At 39.7% G+C, this 19,759-nt stretch overlaps 1 protein-coding gene across 1 annotated transcript; it reads right to left on the bottom strand.

Moving 5' to 3' along the window:
• Positions 1 to 948: 948 nt before the first annotated feature.
• Positions 949 to 16,802, bottom strand: LOC130162234 (elongation of very long chain fatty acids protein 6-like). The gene is made up of 4 exons (XM_056365882.1): positions 16,470 to 16,802; positions 11,770 to 11,901; positions 8,770 to 8,921; positions 949 to 6,689 (listed from the first exon to the last, which is right to left on the bottom strand). Exons 1-4 carry the CDS (start codon positions 16,562 to 16,564, stop codon positions 6,259 to 6,261), a joined length of 810 nt encoding a protein of 269 aa, XP_056221857.1. The 5' UTR covers positions 16,565 to 16,802; the 3' UTR covers positions 949 to 6,258.
• Between the last annotated feature and the right edge of the window lie 2,957 nt (positions 16,803 to 19,759).

Below are 19,759 nucleotides of genomic sequence, written 5' to 3'. Positions count from 1 at the left end.
TATGAGGAGAGCGGCTACTTTTCATCATCCTTTCTTTTTCTGTAGCAGCTCCAGATCTTCCTCTTCCTCTCTCTCTCTCGTGGTTTTTGTAACCAGCTTAAACTAATCTGTGGCGTTACGGTCACCAAAGTACTACACTGTAGAGACAGTGGAGCAGATCTCCTACTGATGTGTACTCAGAACCAGATGTGGTATTGGCTGGATCAGGACTTTAGTCACAGATCTGCCTGGAAAACTATAGAACCTAATGTTCAAACATAGTTTTGATCATTGTAAATTGAGTTTTTGAGTTTTGTTTAACCTTCTAAGGTCAAATAAAATATTTCTATTAATATCTTTGTGATAAGACAGCATAGAAATGTGGTTTAAATGTTATTAGAATTAGTAGACTCTCCAATCTCTGATTCATATTCTTGCACGGTCATATGTGACTCACAGCCGGAGCTAGAAGGCCAATAGGCAGGCCTCTAACATTTACTTCATTTTAGGCATTTATCATACATTATATGTATTTTTTAGAAATCTAAGACTTTGATAGAACCCATTCCAAGCACCAAAACAATTCAGCCACATCAGTAATGGTTCGTTTTCATGAGAGATTTGAAGAATTTCAAAAACTGGGCTTCAATTTTTCCGCATTTGGGGCAAATGATCAGTTCACACAGTACTGTAGGACTCATTATAGAAATAGCGGAGATTGTTCTGAAAATTGTGATATAAAACACTTGGGTGTTATGCTGTGATATGTTATGTAAGTACTTTTTAAAAATGTGAATTTAAGAGAATATTTAAAAATCGAGAAAATAGTAAAAGTTACAAATAATTGAACTTTTAAGGGATTTTCAGCCAAAATCTTCGGTGAAGGGAGGTGCAGAGTAGATTTGCCTCCTGGTGACTAATGAGACTCATAAACATGATATTTCATCTCAGACACAAAAACCGGAGACATTTTAAAACCAGGATGAATTTATTGTAACAACATTTTCAACATCAAAAGCCCTTTAACTGTTTTTTCCTTCAGCTGCAGTTGACAGCAGAATCCACAGGGGTGAACTCGGTGTGGAGACTTAATGCACAGAAGAAGAGTGCACTCACATTAACCCAAGTTAGCAAAAAAAAAAAAACATTGTTTGGCACACAACAAATGACTTATAAGTTCAAGTTTAACAGCGTCACGAGGCTCGTCAGCTCTCACATCCTCTGTGCCGTCTTCAAATGATTCAACAGGAGCAGTGAGTCGTACTGAAACACCAGTGACCTGTGGCAACATGTTGGTGGTGATGATAATTCAGATGGGATAACTCCTTTTTTATTTTTTTTAAAAGGTCCCATATAGTATAAAGGTAGATGTCCATGTGTTGTTTGATTATAGATCAGGTCTAGGTTCTATATTAATACTGTGAAAGTATCAAAGCCTCAGTCCACAGAGAAATGCACACAGCCTGTATTCAGACACTGAGCCTTAAAACCAGCCGTCAGGACTTCTGTGACTTTATGATGTCACAACAAAAGGATTAAGGCTCAGAGCCTCCTCTCCTCTGATTGGCTCACTGACCTGTTGTTACTATAGTTCCAGAGAGAAGCCTGAGAGAGGAGATGTGAAACTACACTGAGATGGTTCTTGGTTCTTAAAACCACAAATATATTTTCTTATGGATCAACAATTCAAATAAAAGCGTAAATATGGGACCTTTAAACGTCACGCCTGCAGCAGGAAGGCGAGTCTGAGACAGATTCTGTCAGCTGGAAGCTTAAAAAAAAAAAAAGATCCTAAACAACCTACAGTAATTTCAACTACATCACTGACACAAACACACACATAACGATGACTGCGAGAAGACGAATGTAAACCACAGCTCCTCCATGACAACGAGACACAAGAAGCTGCCGCAGATTGAACGAACAGTAATAGTGGTTAGAGCCGACGGCAGAACGAACTTCGATGTGCATCTGTAAACTGCGTCTTCTGAACTTCTTCTGAAATGAGCATGAGGACATAAAACACAGGACATGAAGAAAAAAAAAAAAGAAAGGACAGTGCGAAGTTACAAAGATTAAACACATCACCTAAAACCTCTCCAGACATTGAGTATTAATGGCTTTTGGAGTCTATCTTTACAATTAATCCTCCTTCTCTTTAGATTAAAGAGGCAAAATGGTGTTGGTGTGGAACACAATTAAGCACAGCTAGAGTAGCTACACATCCTAACTAAAAAATATCTAACATCTACCACGTCAGATGAGCTGGAGAGTTTATATATTAAGAAAATAAATAGATTCTCAGTATTTACAGCGGTCACACTGCCTGGTTTCTTCCTTCTTAGCAGCACAGATGATCACAGCGGCTCCGTTATCTCCTCTTTAAGCTCATCGTTTCAGAGTCAGTACCTCAGAGTATGTGAAGCACATTAATGCAGAAGTATCACTGAATCTCTACAAGAATATTTTTTGCTGTAATGTTCAATTTTTCTCACATTTTGAAACACGTCAGCTGATCAACCCCGCGGGAACCTACAGCATGCTGGGTGAAAGGGAGAGTTCAACACCGACAGAGGCAAAGGGGAAAACATGTGCTGTATGTTGCTGTTGTTTTAACACAAAATCCAGGGGCCAGATGTAGAAACAACACGTACAGAAACCCATTCCCAAAGTATCCTGACATATATCTGCAAGGTCTGAGGAAGATCTATAGGATATGAAAAGAAAATTTTAAATTTTAGCTTCTTTTCCCACTAATTTTAGCTTCTTTTCCTGTGTTAAACTGGACACTTCCACCTCTTTTGAGCCTCTAAAACAAATCCTTCAAATGAAACCATCTGAGAGGGAAAGTCACTGTGGAGGAACTACAGTTACAGCCTGTGATGAGTGGACACGCACCGCTGCTTCACACCATGAGTGCATATGGTTTTCTGGACTGGAGGAAGCTGAGTGTGGTGCGATAAGATGGAGGTTAAACATAAGATCAGACAGAATCAAAAGACACAGCTATTTGTTTAGATTTGGTCCAGTTTCACTGATGACAATCTCCAGGTCATTCCCACACCTCTGCTGCACGTCTGTCTGTCTAAAAATGGCATAAAAGGCCCAATATATACATATGTATGCGTGTGTGTGTGTATATATATATATATATATATATATATATATATTTTTTTTTTTTTTGATTTTTCCCGAACAAAATGCAAATAACTTCTATTTCAAAGAACATTATAGACTAGAACCAGAATCAATTCGGGCTATTTAAAGTGAGGTTGTATGAGGTAGTCATGTGTAGTCAGTGGAGTAGATTCTGACTGTAGGGCAGGACTGTATTACGCCGCCGCCGCAGTTCACCTGAGTGAATGAGAAAGCAGCATAATACAGTGCGCTCCCTAGGTGCGCTTGTGCGTAGGAGTATGGTAGTTCAGCAGTTGGAAAAAAAAATGTAGTACCAAAGGAAAGTGCTGTTTTCACGGGGAGATAAACCGCTGAAAATATTCTAAATTAAGCGTCCATTTCACCTGATATTGGATTGTTTCGGTGGGCGTCTTTTATAAGTGTCTAAAACATGTTTTTCCTGCTCGCCCCGTGCACAGCAACACATAACTCTGCTAACTGAGAGCCTGCTGATCTGAATCTACTGCAGATAAATACACCAACTATGCATGACTACCTCATACAATCCCACGTCAAATAACCCAAACTACCCCTTTAAGACATGGTTTGATTCTGGCTGGAGCAAACTCCTCTTCCTCTCTTTCTGCATTTCCTGTGTGTCTCAACTGTCACTTGGCCAATTACAGCAAAAAGGCCTAAAACATGATAATAATAAAGAAAATAACAATTATGTGCCTGAATATATCGCGTATTAACTCAATAAAGTTGATGTCATGTTAAGTTGCTCTTATGTTTTGGTTTAGTGCTTCTTCATTCTAAAATGTATTTTTTATTTACAGTGGCTTTTTATCCTTCATTTCAAAGTGTGTTTTAATACGTGTAAGTGCTATAAACTAAGTCATTGATTTATTTCTGATGTTTTATGATGTTTCTGAATGAACTAACAGTGTTAGAAATAAACACAGCTTTGCGTACTGATCACACAAAATGACGACTTCTCTGTGATACTACCTCCTTCTCATCTGTTCTTTTCATTGACTGGTACACAGAGGTATTCAGGTGCAAACATGTGGTTGCATCTATTTATGGATCATCTATTCAAGACATGAGATTTATAAAACAGAACCATGAGAGTGTTACTGTGTTTGTCTGCACACAGAGGTTTACACACCTGGCCCCCGGTGTGTACGACCAACACTATGTTTGCACCACCTCCTCATTCATAAAGGTGGAGACGCAGACTGGTGGTTGTTCAGTGTAAATTCTCAAGCGAGGTGAAGAAGGCAGAATGTGCACAGTGTGTAAACATGAAGATGGGGACCGGAGGACGTGTTCAACGTGTCACAAAACCTACTTCATGGACGTAATTAGCTGCGGGACGGAGGAATGTGTTCGTCACTCAGCCTGTAATTCATGTCCTGCTCATACCACATGAGCTCTCTGTGACATGATAACATCTGAGTTCAACTGATGTGTGTGAAGTCAGTGTAAATAACAAGCACACACATACACAGCATTTAAAATGTGCACTTCTGCTCATAAACCACATAGTATGTAATACTTATCAGGGTGTGTGTGTCTCCAGCAAACCGAGACATGCTAACACACACAGTGTGCACATTTTAAATGCTGTGTGTGTGTGTGTGTGTGTGTGTGTGTGTGTGTGTGTGTGGTGAGTGCTAAAACTAAACGCGTGAAAACATCTCTCTGTTGTTCAGTGCATGTGAAGTCTTCATTCCCTTTTGTTAATCCTAGAGCTACGATCCTGCAGGTTACAATTGTGCTAAAGGCTAAAACACACATGATTTTAAAAGGAGTAGTTCAACATTTTGGGAAATAAACTGCGTTAAAGTATGCAGCTGAAGTCAGGGTGTGGTTCAAACTTAGCTCAATATAAAGGCTGGAGGCAGGGGAAGACAAGTAGCCTGGAAAAATATAACAACCAAGATCTCAAAAACTCACTAATTAACATGCCATATCAGTTTTACACAAACATTGATATGAAGAGAAATGTAAATATGGCAATTAGTGCTTCAACAATTTCTTAAAAAAACACTGTGAATGTGCAGTGACCCACACTATATCTGCAGATACCACAAAGATGTCGTTGGCGGATAGATAAAAGTGAAGAAATAGTCCCTCCAACTGTTACATCACAGTTCATGGTGAAAGCAGGTGAAACAAATAGATTTAGCATTTAAATTAGTCAGCTTTAAAGGTGTTGGACAGAGGCAGGTTAGCCGTTTCCCCTTGAGTCGTTATGCTAAGCTACGCTAACCACCTCCTGACTCCAGACATAAGACCGATGTGGATTTTCTCATCTCACACTAGGAAAGAATGCAAAGAAGCGTATTTCACAAAATGTCGAAGAAATCCTTCAAAGCCATTTGTAAGTTTTGCTATTGCTACATAGCTAACATTAGCATCAACAGCTGTTTACTTACCAGTGTAGAAGAAACGTTGGGAGGTCAGCATCAAACATCACGTCTTGTCTTCTACTGAAGTTAGCATGCTAACCAGCTAGCCCAAGCCAAGTCGGACTCGTATGTCACTTTCCGATACCGAGTCACTGTAGCATCCAGGCTGCCCAGAGGAAGTAGCGCAATGATAGGTGAAGCTCTTGCCAAGACTGGTAAGTAAACAGCTGTTGATGCTAACGCTAGCTATGTAGCAAGAGCAAAACGTAAAAATAGCTCCTTTAACAATTTAAAATTCTTATGTACATTTTTCTAGTTCAGAGCTTTTAGATGCACATACAACATACAAACATTTGCTAACCACCTCTGACAAATATTTGGCCCTCATATGGCGTTTTTTTTTGTGAGCGCAAGTTGCCAAGGCAATAAATTAAATGAAGTGAGTACTACGTTAGTCAAACACAAACATGGTACTCGCCCTTATGCTTCTATGATCATTTTACATTGTGTTCTCCCAACTAATCACGAGATCATATTAAACTGTGCTGAGTCCGGACTGGTCTCCTCTCTCCAACTGTGTTTTGAGCTACAGATGCCGATAAAAAGTCAGGTGAGAACGTCATAACAAGAGGAGGGCCGAGCAACTGGGTAACTAGCTGTGACTCACACCCTCATGGCCCCTTACTGTTGGTCATTTCTGCTTATGGCACACTTTAATACGACTGTTGAGCACAGTGCAGACGTGCTACTCTGCCTTGGATCCCTTGTCCCCAGAGGAGCCTCTGAGGTAGGTGTTGTAGAAGAACAAGGCAAACAGGATCAGGTAGCTGAGGTACATGAGCGAGCCCCACGTGATGTTGTCCAGGTTGGATGGACAGCGCACATCGTGCATCCAGTGGTACACCAGGCCCAGCACGGCCAGACCCATCACCATCTGAAGGATCTGGGTGACCGTAATGACCATGGCACAGGGACGGGGCACCCGCAGGCCGGCCGCCCGGGCTGCGTAGTAGGTGTACATGAAAGAGTGAACCATGTAGTTCATGGTCATGAACCAACCGCCGCCCGCCACCTGGTCCTTGTAGGAGTACCAGGAGTAGAGCAGCACGGTGATGTGGTGGTACCAGTGCAGGAAGATGAGGCGCTGCTTCCGGAGGACGATAAACACTGTGTCACCTGAGGGAGACAGTGGAGGAGGGGGAAGTCATTCACAAGGACTGGACTCTGAACCTTCATACTTTTTTTGCATCAACTGAAGCAGGAAACTGAATGTCTGGTCGGAATTACAATCTTGTTTTCTTCTGAGCAGATAATACGTAATTGAAATTACAACTTTGTCAACTTTAGACTATTTCCATTAGACAAAGTGTCTTGTGTTTAGAAAACTTTTAAATGTGACACCTTTGGCTTATTCTGTTAAATGGCCCTGTTCAGACCTGCATTTACATCCGTCTTCATGGGTCATGGATCACGGGTGGACAGCTCTAAGTATGTCAGTTCATACCTGGCTTTAAAATGCGCCTCGAGTGACCGTTTGTGATCACATATCACTTCCCCTCTCTACATGCAAATGAATATGTGACCCAGACCACCTCTGAATGTGGGTCGAGTGACTGGATCTCAAATGCATCCTCAATGCATCTTGGGTGCGTTCACACCTGTACTTAAATCACCTGAGACAGATGTTAATACCAGGTCTGAGCAGAGCAACACATAAGGATTTTTTTTTTTCATGTTTCATGTTTTACATGTTCATATTTCTCGATGACAGGTTATTGTTGACGTTGGGGGTGCGTGGATCCGATACAGTCTTTATTGAGCACCAGGGTTCTGGTCATGATGTGATGGATCCAGTTTCTTTGTCACTGCGACTGTAAAATTAGTTTCTGATATCAGTGACAGTCATTCAGTCACTGCCAGCTGCTGACAGCAGTCCTCATGTTACATTAGATAAACTGATTCCAATCATTGTTCCAAATCTAGTATCAGTTCTCTGAATCAGCTGATAACCTGAGTTCAAGTGTTTCATTTTTAGCATCAAAACCTTTTAAACACTATCCAGGTTTTAGGTTTGCTAAACTTCTCTGAAGGAGAAAATGCAAATAAACAATAAAATTATTACCCAAACTATCTGCTGTAAAAATTCCTCACAGTTCGATGTCGACAGCTTTGACCTGCTGCATTTACCATAGTTGTGCGTTGCAGTTTTCCTGTGCCGTGAAGAATTATTACAATCATCTCAGCTGCAATTCCTTTCAGTTTTACCTCCAAATAAAGTGGTTTCATCCATACATCTATAGAAACTGTCAGTCTGTTTACAACCTGTCTGATCATGTGACTGCTTGTTTTTCTTTGCGATGTCTTTGTCCTCAGCGAGAACAACGTTGGAATGAACAGAAACCTATAAAAGTAAAACGGAGGTTGTCATAAATAAAGTGATTTATAAAGCTCCTATAGACAGACATCCTGCAGTAAAGTGAAGCGCTGACCAGCAGGGGGATGAAGACACACTTCCTGTCTGCAGCTTCAGGAAATGTTGTCTGTATCCATCATACACTAATAGAATTTTCCTGCCATCTCAGCATCATTTCCCAGAGCGATTGGCCTCGGTCTGTCTGACAGAGACCATGGAGAGACGAGATTAACCGCGCAGACGCAGAGAAAGCATCTCCATCCAGAGAGGCAGCTCTTAAGATAATTGCTGATAAATTTACTGGAAGGTTTAAGAGCTTCCAAGGAACATACCTCAAGACTGAAATGATTTGGTCGTGAAGTTTATGTCTGGAGGAAGATGTCTGTGAAAATCCAGGACGTCACTACTGTTTCTTCTGCTGCAGGAAATCTAATCTTTAATGGGTTTAATTTTAAATCAATTTGGATGAGGGATTGAAGAGACATACCTAACTTCTTTACCCTTTACACAGAGAGAAGTATAAACATTGCATCTTAAACCAACCTGCTGATTTGGTAAAAGTTTTTTAAAACTCTTTAACACCATTTAAATGCCTCTATTTCAATGTGCAATCAGGAACTGTTTGACTTTGCAATAATGTAGTCATTTAAAATATTTTATGAAAACAGTTAAATGTAACCTGCATCTAAAAAAACACTAACATTTCAACTCAATTCAGCCCAGTTTTATCTGAGACATCTGCACTTGAAAGTTTTTGGCTAGGTGCTGCAGGAGTGTGTGAACTGCAGCTTTCAATCAGTCATCACAAAGAGATGTACCAGGACAGGTTTCAGGAGGACTCACCCAGCTCGGGGGCCTTGCTGAGAACGAAGGCGTAGGCCCAGAACTTGGTGACGGGGGCGCTGTAGAAACTGATGTCACACACCGACTGTCTGAAGCCGCTGGTGGTGAGGACGTGCATCATGTAGAGTCCGGTCCTGAGAGCTCCGATGATGCTGCAGCGAGACCACACCACATGCACACACATTAGTTTAAACCACACTCGGAAATCATACAATTCATAAAGTGTCAAAACTGATCTTTCAAAAAATCAGGACATCAGGACACAGAAATTTTCAGTTGAATAACACTCCTTAGAATCTGTGCCCTAAATAAATATGTATATTGTCCTAAGGGTTATGTAAAGGCTGTGATTCCTTCTTATCAATGGTACAATTTAAATTTTCTTGGTTGCATATTCTGGCGCATTAAATAATAGTGAAAACTGTTTCCATAGAATTGAAAAGCTCCAAAAGGTTTATTTATACTTATACCAGAAATATGTGAAGGGAAAAGCAATGCAACATGCTCCTGTGGCTGTTTAGTAAAAAGAAAAAAAGGGAAAAAGAAACAAAGGACAAAGAAATTGAGATTAAAAATGATAAATGTGCGCATGTCACAAGTTCAAATATGCAATGTGCACAAAGTGCAGAGGATTCCCTGAAGACAACATGCCAGACAGGGGCGTGGATACAGAGAGGATAGAGTTCACCAGCAGTAATGAAAATAAAAATAAATCCCTGCAGCACATTTTATTTAAAAAGTCTCATCTTCCTTTTCATTGTTGCTATTTAACAGACATTTTCAGTCTTAATGTTGTACTGTTTAAAGATAATAGACACCAAGTTAAAACACACGATTTTATCACTATCAAGGCATCTTTAAACATTTGTCATTATTTTCTTGTTGAGACCTGATGTGTAATTATTCAGTCAGTGCTGATTACAAAACTATATTTTATATACTATATTTTTCTCCAGGTGAGAAAGAAACCATTTGAATTTCAAACAAATCTTGAACTTCAGCCTTAAAAGCTCCAGTTTTACAACCCATGACGTAAAAACATCAGTGTAGCAGACTCTGTGCTCCACATGTTCATTGTTCCAGTCCTGCTGCAGCCATAAAGACTCAGTGTTACTCATCTCTGTGACGTCAATAAAAGCCTCCCAGAGCTCTGCAATTACAGTATAGTGCCATCACACATTGATCCAGAGACTGCAGGAAGGAATAGCAACACTAACACACTTCAGGTCAAACACACACACACACACACACACACACACAGATAGGCAAGTTTCAGTTGGTATTTGTTTTCCATATTGACTTTAAAATGTCTAAAATATTCATTTGCAGGAGAAGTCGCTCCTCTGTTGTGCAAAAAACATGAAAATCTCATCATCTTCCTCGTTATGTTTTCTATTTCATAAGGCTGTGTAAAGGGTTTTGTGCTAAAGGAAGAAACAAATGATGTTCTAGATTTTTGTTATTGTCAACAAATCCAAGATGGCGGCACACACGGTTGCAGCAGCTTTGAACTCGCCTAGACGGCGTCGTTTTCTTATTTTCCTGGTAGTTTTAAGAGTTATGTTTTGTGTTGTTTTACTCAGGGAGTTGCTTCGTTGTCTTGTTGTTTTTGACAATGACAATAAAGATACTTCACTGTCTATGGAGCACCAAACCCGCGGGTTACTGCAGATGTAAATCTTTACAAAAAGCAGCTCATAAATATGTAGTTTCAGTTTTTAAAAAGGGGTCAGTAACATCCCAAAGCAGCTGCTCCCTCTACTTTTTAGCAATCATTACTCAAACAGGAGTAAATAGTGCATTTACTGGGGACTACTTTCAGCTGCAGATTAATACATATTTAGTGCTATATTGAGTGTTACTACAGTGTGTGTTAAAGTGGTAAAGGAAATACATGGGACTGGGTATCCGGTTACCGTGAAACCCAAAAGTCACACTGTCATGCCCTGAGTGCAGACAGCTGAGGGGTGGAGAGGGCGGGTTATACCCACTGCTCGGAGGGATTAAGATTAGAGCGAGGGCTCAGTGCACCACACATCCACCGGTGATGGAGCTCTGAGCTCAGGACGGCAGCACCGCCTGCTGCGACCTGCCAACTGGGTCACAATCTCTACAAACCCTCCTGGCAGCGATTACAGACAGAGTAGGCACCATGTTTGGAATTTTTTTTTTTTTTTCTTCCAGCAGTGTAACACTTTGAGTTACATATAGCAGCACAGGCTTTAAATATGTAAGTGTGGTTTTCATATGGTAATTGGATTTCATATAAATGACATAATTCTCCAGGGTATTACTGTAATCTACGATCTCTCATCTAATGGCATGTAAATAAAATGTGGACATCTAATTCAAAAGGGCTTAAGTAGAGGCAGAGAAAAAGAGGAAATCATGCAACAACAGAGATGCACTAATGTTTTTTTTTGTTATCGATTAATATTTTCTAAATTAACTGATTAATTGTTGGTCTTAAGTGTCATGACAGAGGATAGGGGTTTTAGCTTGTGAGGTGTAAAGATCATTGTCATCTTTCCTTTGAGGACACAGCACACGGCTTTAATCCAGTGAGGAATGTGTTGGTGATAGTTGTGTCATCCCACTGGTTTCAACATTTTGTAGATGTAATCGCGCTCTGTGAGCTCAGTTCCCTCCCTGCACTCATCCAGCAACCGCCTCCTGCAGTCTGACTCTGGGCTGCGTCTCAGTAACTTTAAACGTCTCCTCCCTGCATCTCAGTCAAAACATGAGGAAGGGATGAAAGGAAAAGATGTCGAATTGAGGAGACGCCATCAAATCAGCTGGCAGTCTATCTGCACAGATAATGTGATGTATTACCCAAATAATAATAATAGCTACAGTGAAACGAAGAGATGCAGTGATGTCCTCCAACATGTGAAATCTAGATAGATACTTTATTTATCCCCTAGGAGAACTTCTCCGACTCTACACAGGTTAAAATGGGAAAATGACCAGTCTTTGTGATGTATTAAAGTTGTGACTCACCTGAAGACGGCCAGGCTGAGTGACCACAGCACTAACGGGCGTCGCAGGTTCAGCTTCGGCCTCTCCCTCATGAAGTGCTGACCCCCGAACACGAACGCAGCATACAGGCCACAGAACATGAATGACTTGCTCCTGTGGAGGACAAAACACAATAATGCACTAATAAGCAACGGTGAATAAAGTAGAATAGCCTGATAATTAACACAACTCTTCACATGGTGCCACCTTAAAAAACATGTACTATTTATAACCTACAGGACGGAAATAACAGGAACACTTGAATTCATTCTTTCAATGCTCAGTATGTAAATTTGAGAATCTAGTGTTGTATTACATTGTGTGGTGTTATCATTTTTTGGTCCAGGTGTAATAATATCTGTCTGTTCAATAAATCTAAAGTAAAAAAAAAAAAAAAGAGAGAAAAAAGATCTTCATGACATAAAATCATTATGCACATAAATACACAAATACAGAGAGAGAAACATCAACTCTCAAATCCAGGATCTTCAACATCATATGTGGACCTGATCCACACTAACACCAGCAACAGAACAGGGACCCAAGTAATCTGGATTTCTGCTGAAGAGTTTTTAAAGGCTTAAAAGGTTTCACACAGAAGTGTGTCAGAGAATAATAGAATATACAGGTGTGCTCATATTCTGCTTTTTCCTAAAGAAGAACATCTGTAGTCAAAGCTCTGTGAGCAGTGTGCAGGTTTTTGTTTTACTTAAACCTTCAAAGAAGTGAAGGATGTTGTTTTGTGTGATATTTAACAGCTGCTACTTTGGGGAAATTTCAGTGTTAAACATTTTATTTGTTTGATTCCACTTGTAAAGTTCAACTGATAAAGAGGAGAAAAACTGTCTTTTACATGAAAAGTGTCCAAAAAGCCGATATCTTAAAATCAGTATTGAGCTTCACTGAGTGAAATAACCTCCAGCGTCACCAGCCCTTCATGTACTTCGACCTCTGTCAGGCGACAGAAAGAGGAAGACAACGACTTCCCCTGACAAACAGCATGGCGGCTAAACCCTGGATCACCTCATCAGACCCTGAAACACAAGATGATTATACAGATGTGCTGTGTGCTGTTACGTAAAGATGTTACACAATTAGGGTGAACGAACCAGACGACTGCAATTAAAAACAAAAATGACATGACTTCACCGTCTGCTTCGTAGGGCTGTTTGGCAGGTCAACACATGATGTGGACATCATGGGTTTTTCAGTTTTATACAAACCCCTCCTTCACCAGCTCAGACTTATTTACTCTGATCATTAAGACTGCAGGTCTGAGTGATGAGGCAATTTTCACTGGGCTCTGCTCCACCTGGCTTATCAGCCCCCGCTGATACTGGTTCAATTACAGCCGGCAGCATGAAATGATGACAGGACAGAAAAGGTGACTCCTGAGCTCAGGCAGAAACAGCTGAGCTGAAAACTGAACGCTGGAGGGAAATATTATATTCCTGCAACAAAAAAAAACACACACACTGACCCTGCCCGATTTTTTTGAAATCCTGTCTGTCTTTACATAAATGAAGAGTCTGTGGAGGCGTGACATCTGTGAGGCTGTGTGCGTGTGTCTGAGGTAGTTTGGGAATCGGCCAGATGACAAATCCAGATTGGCACAATACATATTAGGCTGAGTGGATGCTGCTGCTTGACCCAGTTAATGCTGCCGGGGTTTCTGATAATCGTCCCTGGTGGATCCCCGAGAGGCAGAAAAACCTGCATCTCTTTGCATTTAGTCAGTCTAGTTATGCTAGTGGCTACCTGTCTAAATAAAGGATTATACTGTATCTATAATACTAGTTATTATAGCAGACTCCGGTATCTCCTTGATTGATCGATTAGTCTATAAAAATGACATCTTCATTTCACTTGTTTTGCAAATTCTCACATTTGAGAAGCTGGAACCAACATTTTTGCTTGATAAATGTCTTAATGATTAATTACTTATTAAAAAAATGTTGACAATTAGTTGTCTGTCAATCGCTTAATACTTTTCCCACACTGTTCTGAACTTTTGTCCTCAGGCAGAGAGAGCAGCATTTCCACAGGGCTGCAATATACAGGTATGTTCATTTTTTGGGGTATTTTTTGTCTGTATTGTGATAGCACAATGAGAGAGACAGGAAAGTCAGGGAGAGAGAGAGGGGATGACATGCAGCAAAGGCTCGCAGGTCAGACTCAAACCCATGGCCACTGCGGCTAGGACCAAGTCCATGTGGCACGCGCTCTACCAGGCGAGCCACCGAGGCGCCCCACAGATCAAAATGTCAAATGTCAAGAATTTGGCAACCAAGTTAAATAAAGCTGAATGGAATAAGAGCAACATCGTCAAAGGAAATAACTGAATTATAATTTGCAGTATTTCTGGGGACACCTGAGGTTCAGGTGGTTTGAAACAGACCACTTCACCTCCAAAGAAGACTCTATCGACCAGATGTTACCAATCCACATTAAATACAGATACTCTGACAATGTCATAAGATTGTGTTTTCCCTCTCAGTTACATCCAGCTGTTAGCATCATGTCTACGCAAGTATACAGAGCTAAAACTCAGGAGAACAGGGCTCTGGTATTAGATCAGTACTCTTTACTCTCTACAGATACTCCACAGAGTCGAAGTATCAGTATCAAGAGAGAAAAGGCCAAACTGGTGTGTCTCTGATAAAGACCACCTGAGCTGAAAACTGTCAAAATAAAATCAGATAACCATCAGACGATGCTGAAGGATTAAAGGAATCTGACTCTGGTGTCCAGCAGCTCTCAATACACACACTTCCAAGAGCAAGTGCACTGAAAGAGATATGTGACAGTGTGTATATATATATATATATATATATATATATATATATATGTGTGTGTGTGTGTGTGTGTGTGTGTGAGAGAGAGCCAGATAAAAGGAGGAGAGCTATTGTTGCAGGCTAAAGGTGTGCAACTCATTAATACTGCCTGAGAACAGGAGCTGATACAACAGAAGACGCCTCTCTCTCTCTCTGCAAACTGCAGCACCACAATGCAACACGATGCATCTTTCACTTTAATTACACTCCTGTGTAACAGCGTGTGTGTCCTATGCAAAAAAAGGGGAAATTGAGGACAGAAGACAGGTGATAGTTTGGGCTGAGTATCAAACCTGTATATGTATATATTTTTGTACTGACCACAATAAGTAAAATCTGAATGTCTGATCAGATTCATGATCTTTTTTACTTCGTCTCAGATCAGAAGAAGATTTCAGAAGATTTTGCTTTTTTTGACTAATTTTTAGGCAAAGTTCAGGTTGCATTTAAACATTTAATATTTGAGATGTTTGATATATGTTGTTAAAGAAAACAGTGTGGTTTACTATCAGTTAGTGGATTAATCCATCAGTGGAACAACAGAAAATGTATCTAATTAATCAACGATTTTCATAATTTTTCATTTAAGTCATTTATAAAGCTAAAAAGCTCCATGCTCTGCGGCTGTTAATCACTTGTTACTCTTGAAGGTGTCTATATTTTTCATGCTAAGTGCAGAGTGTGCAGCTCCTGGACAGAGCAGAGGAGGAGGAATGGGAAGCATTTGGCTGCTGCTGCACCTTTTCCTCTGAGCTTTATGACTCTTCATTTGACAGCTCACTTGCCTCTGTGACAGAAGCACAGCTGTACAACACTGCGGTCACGCACGGCTACATCGAAGTGAGGCTAAAAAATGCAGTCTTACTAGGTTTCCCTGGTGGAGTTGCTCAATGACGGATCACTCCCTCTGTTAGACTTTTTATTGGGCAAGCAGAAAGTGTTTATATGAGAGGTGGAAAGTTATTAAATACAGCTGCTGCTACAGCACAACAATTCAATTTAAGATACTAGTTAATCTGCAGGTTCATATTAATAACACAAAAATAAATTCTGATGCATTATTATGGGTTAAGATAAGGAAACAAGCTTCCATGTAGTATATAACGTGGTAGTTGTTTTGTCCAAATACCCAAAAGTACCCTCTCATTTGAGAAGCTGGAATCAGAGAGTATTTGGCGTTCATTCAATATTTTAGCATGAAAAGTGACTGAAATTAGTAATTGTCTTATATAGTCTTTAAATTTTCCCATCTGCACTATAATATACATTATTCTGAAAGGGACTACTCGGCAAAATTACTACTTTTACTGATATTGATGCAAATACTTTTGTACTTTTACTACATGTTTGTACTAAATTTTGAATGCATGAATTCTGCTTGTAATTGAGTATTTCTACACTATACTATTTCTATGTTTATTTAAACAGCTGTTAATTAAATAAAATCAAGTCCTTCATTTAGACCATGCCTGGCCTATGGGAGCACAGATGAAGTCATTATCATTGCACCCTCAAGGACATTTGAATTAAAGCGGGTAAAATTGGACTCTTCCGCTTCTTCAGATAACTCTGCATAATATTAATGAGTTTCAGGCTAAATTGTGATGCATCAATGTGCATTATAAACCATATTAATGCAGGAAGATGTGACCAGTTTTTTAAAAAACGGGAGACACCGGCGGGTCCGCATGGCCAGCAGCCCTGACAGGACATGAAGTACAGACAGAAGCCCACCACCCACCACAGTCTGCCGCGGGAGAGGAGGGAGGAGGAGGTGGAGAAGGAAGGCGTCGACATTTTCAGTTTCTCTTCTGGTATTTCTGTAAGTTAATTTTCTCCTCTTCTTACCAGTTTTCCTGCATCCATTCCAGGGCTCGTCGTTCGTCGAAACGCCGCTCGAAGTCGTACTCCGCCAGCGGGGAACTGAGCTCACTCTCGTTCATTTTTCGGAGCTTTCTCTTCCGTTAAATTCCCGGGCTCTAGAAGTTTCTGGAGGGAAGGGACGAACACGACCGCGCTGAGCTGGTCGACTGACAGGGAACAGTGTGGCTGCTGCTCGTATATCCAGCTGATATTAGCTGGATTATCACCGGTTAGAGTCCGGAGCGATGGGAGGATGCGGCTCCACCAGATGCACTTCCCACTGTCACTTTCGTCAGGGATACAAGGTACCTATCATGAAACGATGAGCTTCCGCTTTAAACTTTCAAAATAAAACTTGTTGCAGCTAAATAAGTTACTATTGTTTTTAGCCTCTTTGTACTATTATTTTATTTATTCATTTATTTAACAGCCTAGCATATGTCTGCTTCCTGTCAGAATAATAATATTAATAATAATTATTATTATTTTTATTATAATAACAGTAACTAAGTATTATTATTATAATACATTAGCTGAAGCTGTGTAACTAAGAATAGAGTAGATGTAGTCATTTATTTAGTCATATTTAGTAAATTTAGTTATTATTTGCATTTGAACTTCTTATTCGTCTACTCTTTTATTTTTTGGCATTTACCACAGCTAAAAGCTGTGTCTGTAAGGGTCTGCACTTGTCAGTGTGGCACTACATTCTCCTTATTACATGATTTCTCTGACGCATCTCATCTACTAAGAGCAGAATTTTGGTTCAATTTCAGACAATTTCCTATTATTTCTTTCTTATTTATAGATTTATACATTATAAGCATATTCACTTGCAGTTAATTTCACATTCTAAGTAACGTGACAAGTCATTTTATAAATTAAAGATAGATTAAAATAGACAAAAGCCAATTAACCTTAAGTATTGAGAAAGAACCAATAAAGAACTCAGTAAATTAATTAATAACTGAAAAGAATAATTTAGCACACTTTGCAGTCCTAACTTTTATTGTGAAGGTAAAAGCCGTGATTTCCGCTATGTCTCACTCTGTCAGTGAGCGGGTTGACGCAGCGGGAGCACGTTCTCGGTCTCGAGCATGCAGTGATGGAGGCAGAGGGGGCGGGGCTTGTCTGTGACGTTAAGCATCAGGTGGAATAGTGAACATTGAGACTGTTTAGCCTCTGAAGAAACTCTGAGACCAGTCTGAGGCCAGTGCATGCTGTTACTGGTTTGTTTTATATGTTGGAAATATAGCAAACTGGTAGTGGTGGAAAGTAACTAAGTACATTTTCTCAAGTAGCCTACTCTTCTTAAATACAGTTTTAAGGTACTTGGACTTTACTTTTGTATTTCCATTTAGGCCTATATTACCGCATACTTAATTGTACTAATTCACTATAATTATTTAGTTACCAATTACTTTGCAGATTTAATTTAAATTAAATTTTAAAAAAAAATACAAATATAATAAACTAATAAATTATAAGTAGACCTACAGATAGATAGATAGATAGATAAATAGATAGATAGATAGATAGATAGATAGATACATACATACATACATACATATATACATACATACTTTAGTTATCCCCTAGGGGAAATTCATGTGTCCATTAGCTCATTAGTTAATAAATGAACAATAATAATTAGATTGATCCACTTCCTTTGGCTGAGGTGTTGTACAGCCTGATGGCAGTGGGAACAAAGGATCTCCTGAACCTCTCTGTCCTGCAGCGCAGTGAGATGAGACATTTGCTGCAGCTGTAGCTGCTTCTCTGTCCTGCCAGAATGTTGTGGAGAGGATGGTTGGTATTGTCCAAGATGGCCTCCATCTCACATTGCATGTGTCTCTCCACAACAGTCCTGAGTGAGTCCAGACTCCTGCCAAGCACAGACCCAGTCTTTCTGACAAGCTGATCCAGTCTCCTTGTGTTCGTGTCTGACATGCTGCTGCCCCAGCAGACTGCAGCATAAAAGAGTAAACTGGCCACCACTGACTGATAAAACATGTGCAGCATTTCACTGCAAACGTCAAAGGACCTGAGCTTCCTGAGGAAAAAGAGCCGGCTCTGCCCCTTCCGGTAGATGGCATCCGTGTTCAGGGACCAGTCCAGTTTACTGTCCAGGTGCACAGTTAAGCTACCAGGCAGTAACCTACATGAAGTAGTTAAAATGAGCCCCAACTTTACAGGCTGCAACATTAGCAACTTGGATCAATAATTATGACCTAACATTATAATATATAGAACTGTACAATTTTGTGTTATTGTGTGAGAAGAATATAAACATCTAAAACGTTTGCACACTATTTACAATATTCAGGGCCAACCTGTATAATAAGTACTTTTGCTATTTTTGGTAATACTTTATTTTGAATGCCGCACTTTTACATGTAACTGAGTTTCTCTGCATTAGGCTATGTTATTGCTACTTTTAATTAAGTAAATATCTGATTCTTCTTCCACCACTGTCACCAGGACAACGAACACTATTTTACGCTTCAATTTTATGCACAACACCTATGTAGCCTAAGGTTTATCTTATCTGATTTTACTTTGTACAAGTGTGTAATGCTGTATATAGGCTGGTATGCATTTTCTTTTAAATAAATCAACAACTACTATTGATAACCATTCAATCATTTAAGTAATTTTTTCAAGCAAAAATACTATGAAAAAAACAAAACACTGACTATAGCTTTTTTATTTCTGGGTGCTAATCTGAATAGATGCTAGTATTAATAAACCGAATATAGGTTTTGGACTTCTGATCAGATAAAACAAGATATTTTCTAACATTTTATTGAAAGCCCTGGTTAAATGTATTCAAAAAATACAGTTGGTGAGTTTTATAAAGTAATAATTTAATTGCTTATTAAGTCACTTTGATTTAAAAAAAAAAAAAAAAAAAAAGTAGGGGAAAGGTCTCAGCATTTAGCCTTTTATCTGAGTTACTATAAAATCCAGGTACTGCCTTCTCACACCTGTGAAGTGGACTGTTCTTTATCTTTACTTGCTAATCTTTACTGTAATAACTCATTAAAATTGGAATTGCTCATTGTTGGAATCTGTGCAAAAGGGCAGTGAGTCACTTACGCTACCTGTGAAGCAGTGAGGTGTGTAGTTACATAACACTCCACTGAGTTGCGCCAGAGCAGTGCAGGACACGATCATGGGCCGATTTACCAACAGGTCAAAGATAATCAGGTTCATTATGATGAAACCGATCTCTGTGACTTTGTTGAGCAACGGGAATATGCACAACAACATGA

The sequence above is a fragment of the Seriola aureovittata genome, chromosome 21 (genome assembly GCF_021018895.1).
Source record: "Seriola aureovittata isolate HTS-2021-v1 ecotype China chromosome 21, ASM2101889v1, whole genome shotgun sequence".
NCBI lineage: Eukaryota > Metazoa > Chordata > Actinopteri > Carangiformes > Carangidae > Seriola > Seriola aureovittata.
This window is presented reverse-complemented; position numbering and strand designations above follow the sequence as displayed.

Bases quoted from the DNA above. Each gene is read 5' to 3' on its own strand.
- LOC130162234 (XM_056365882.1), bottom strand. From the start codon at position 16,564: ATGAACGAGAGTGAGCTCAGTTCCCCGCTGGCGGAGTACGACTTCGAG. The intron at 11,902-16,469 runs GTAAGAAGAGGA...TGTCCTCCACAG, and splicing joins GAATGGATGCAGGAAAACTG to GAGCAAGTCATTCATGTTCT. The intron at 6,690-8,769 runs GTGAGTCCTCCT...TGTCTCCCTCAG, and splicing joins CAGCAAGGCCCCCGAGCTGG to GTGACACAGTGTTTATCGTC.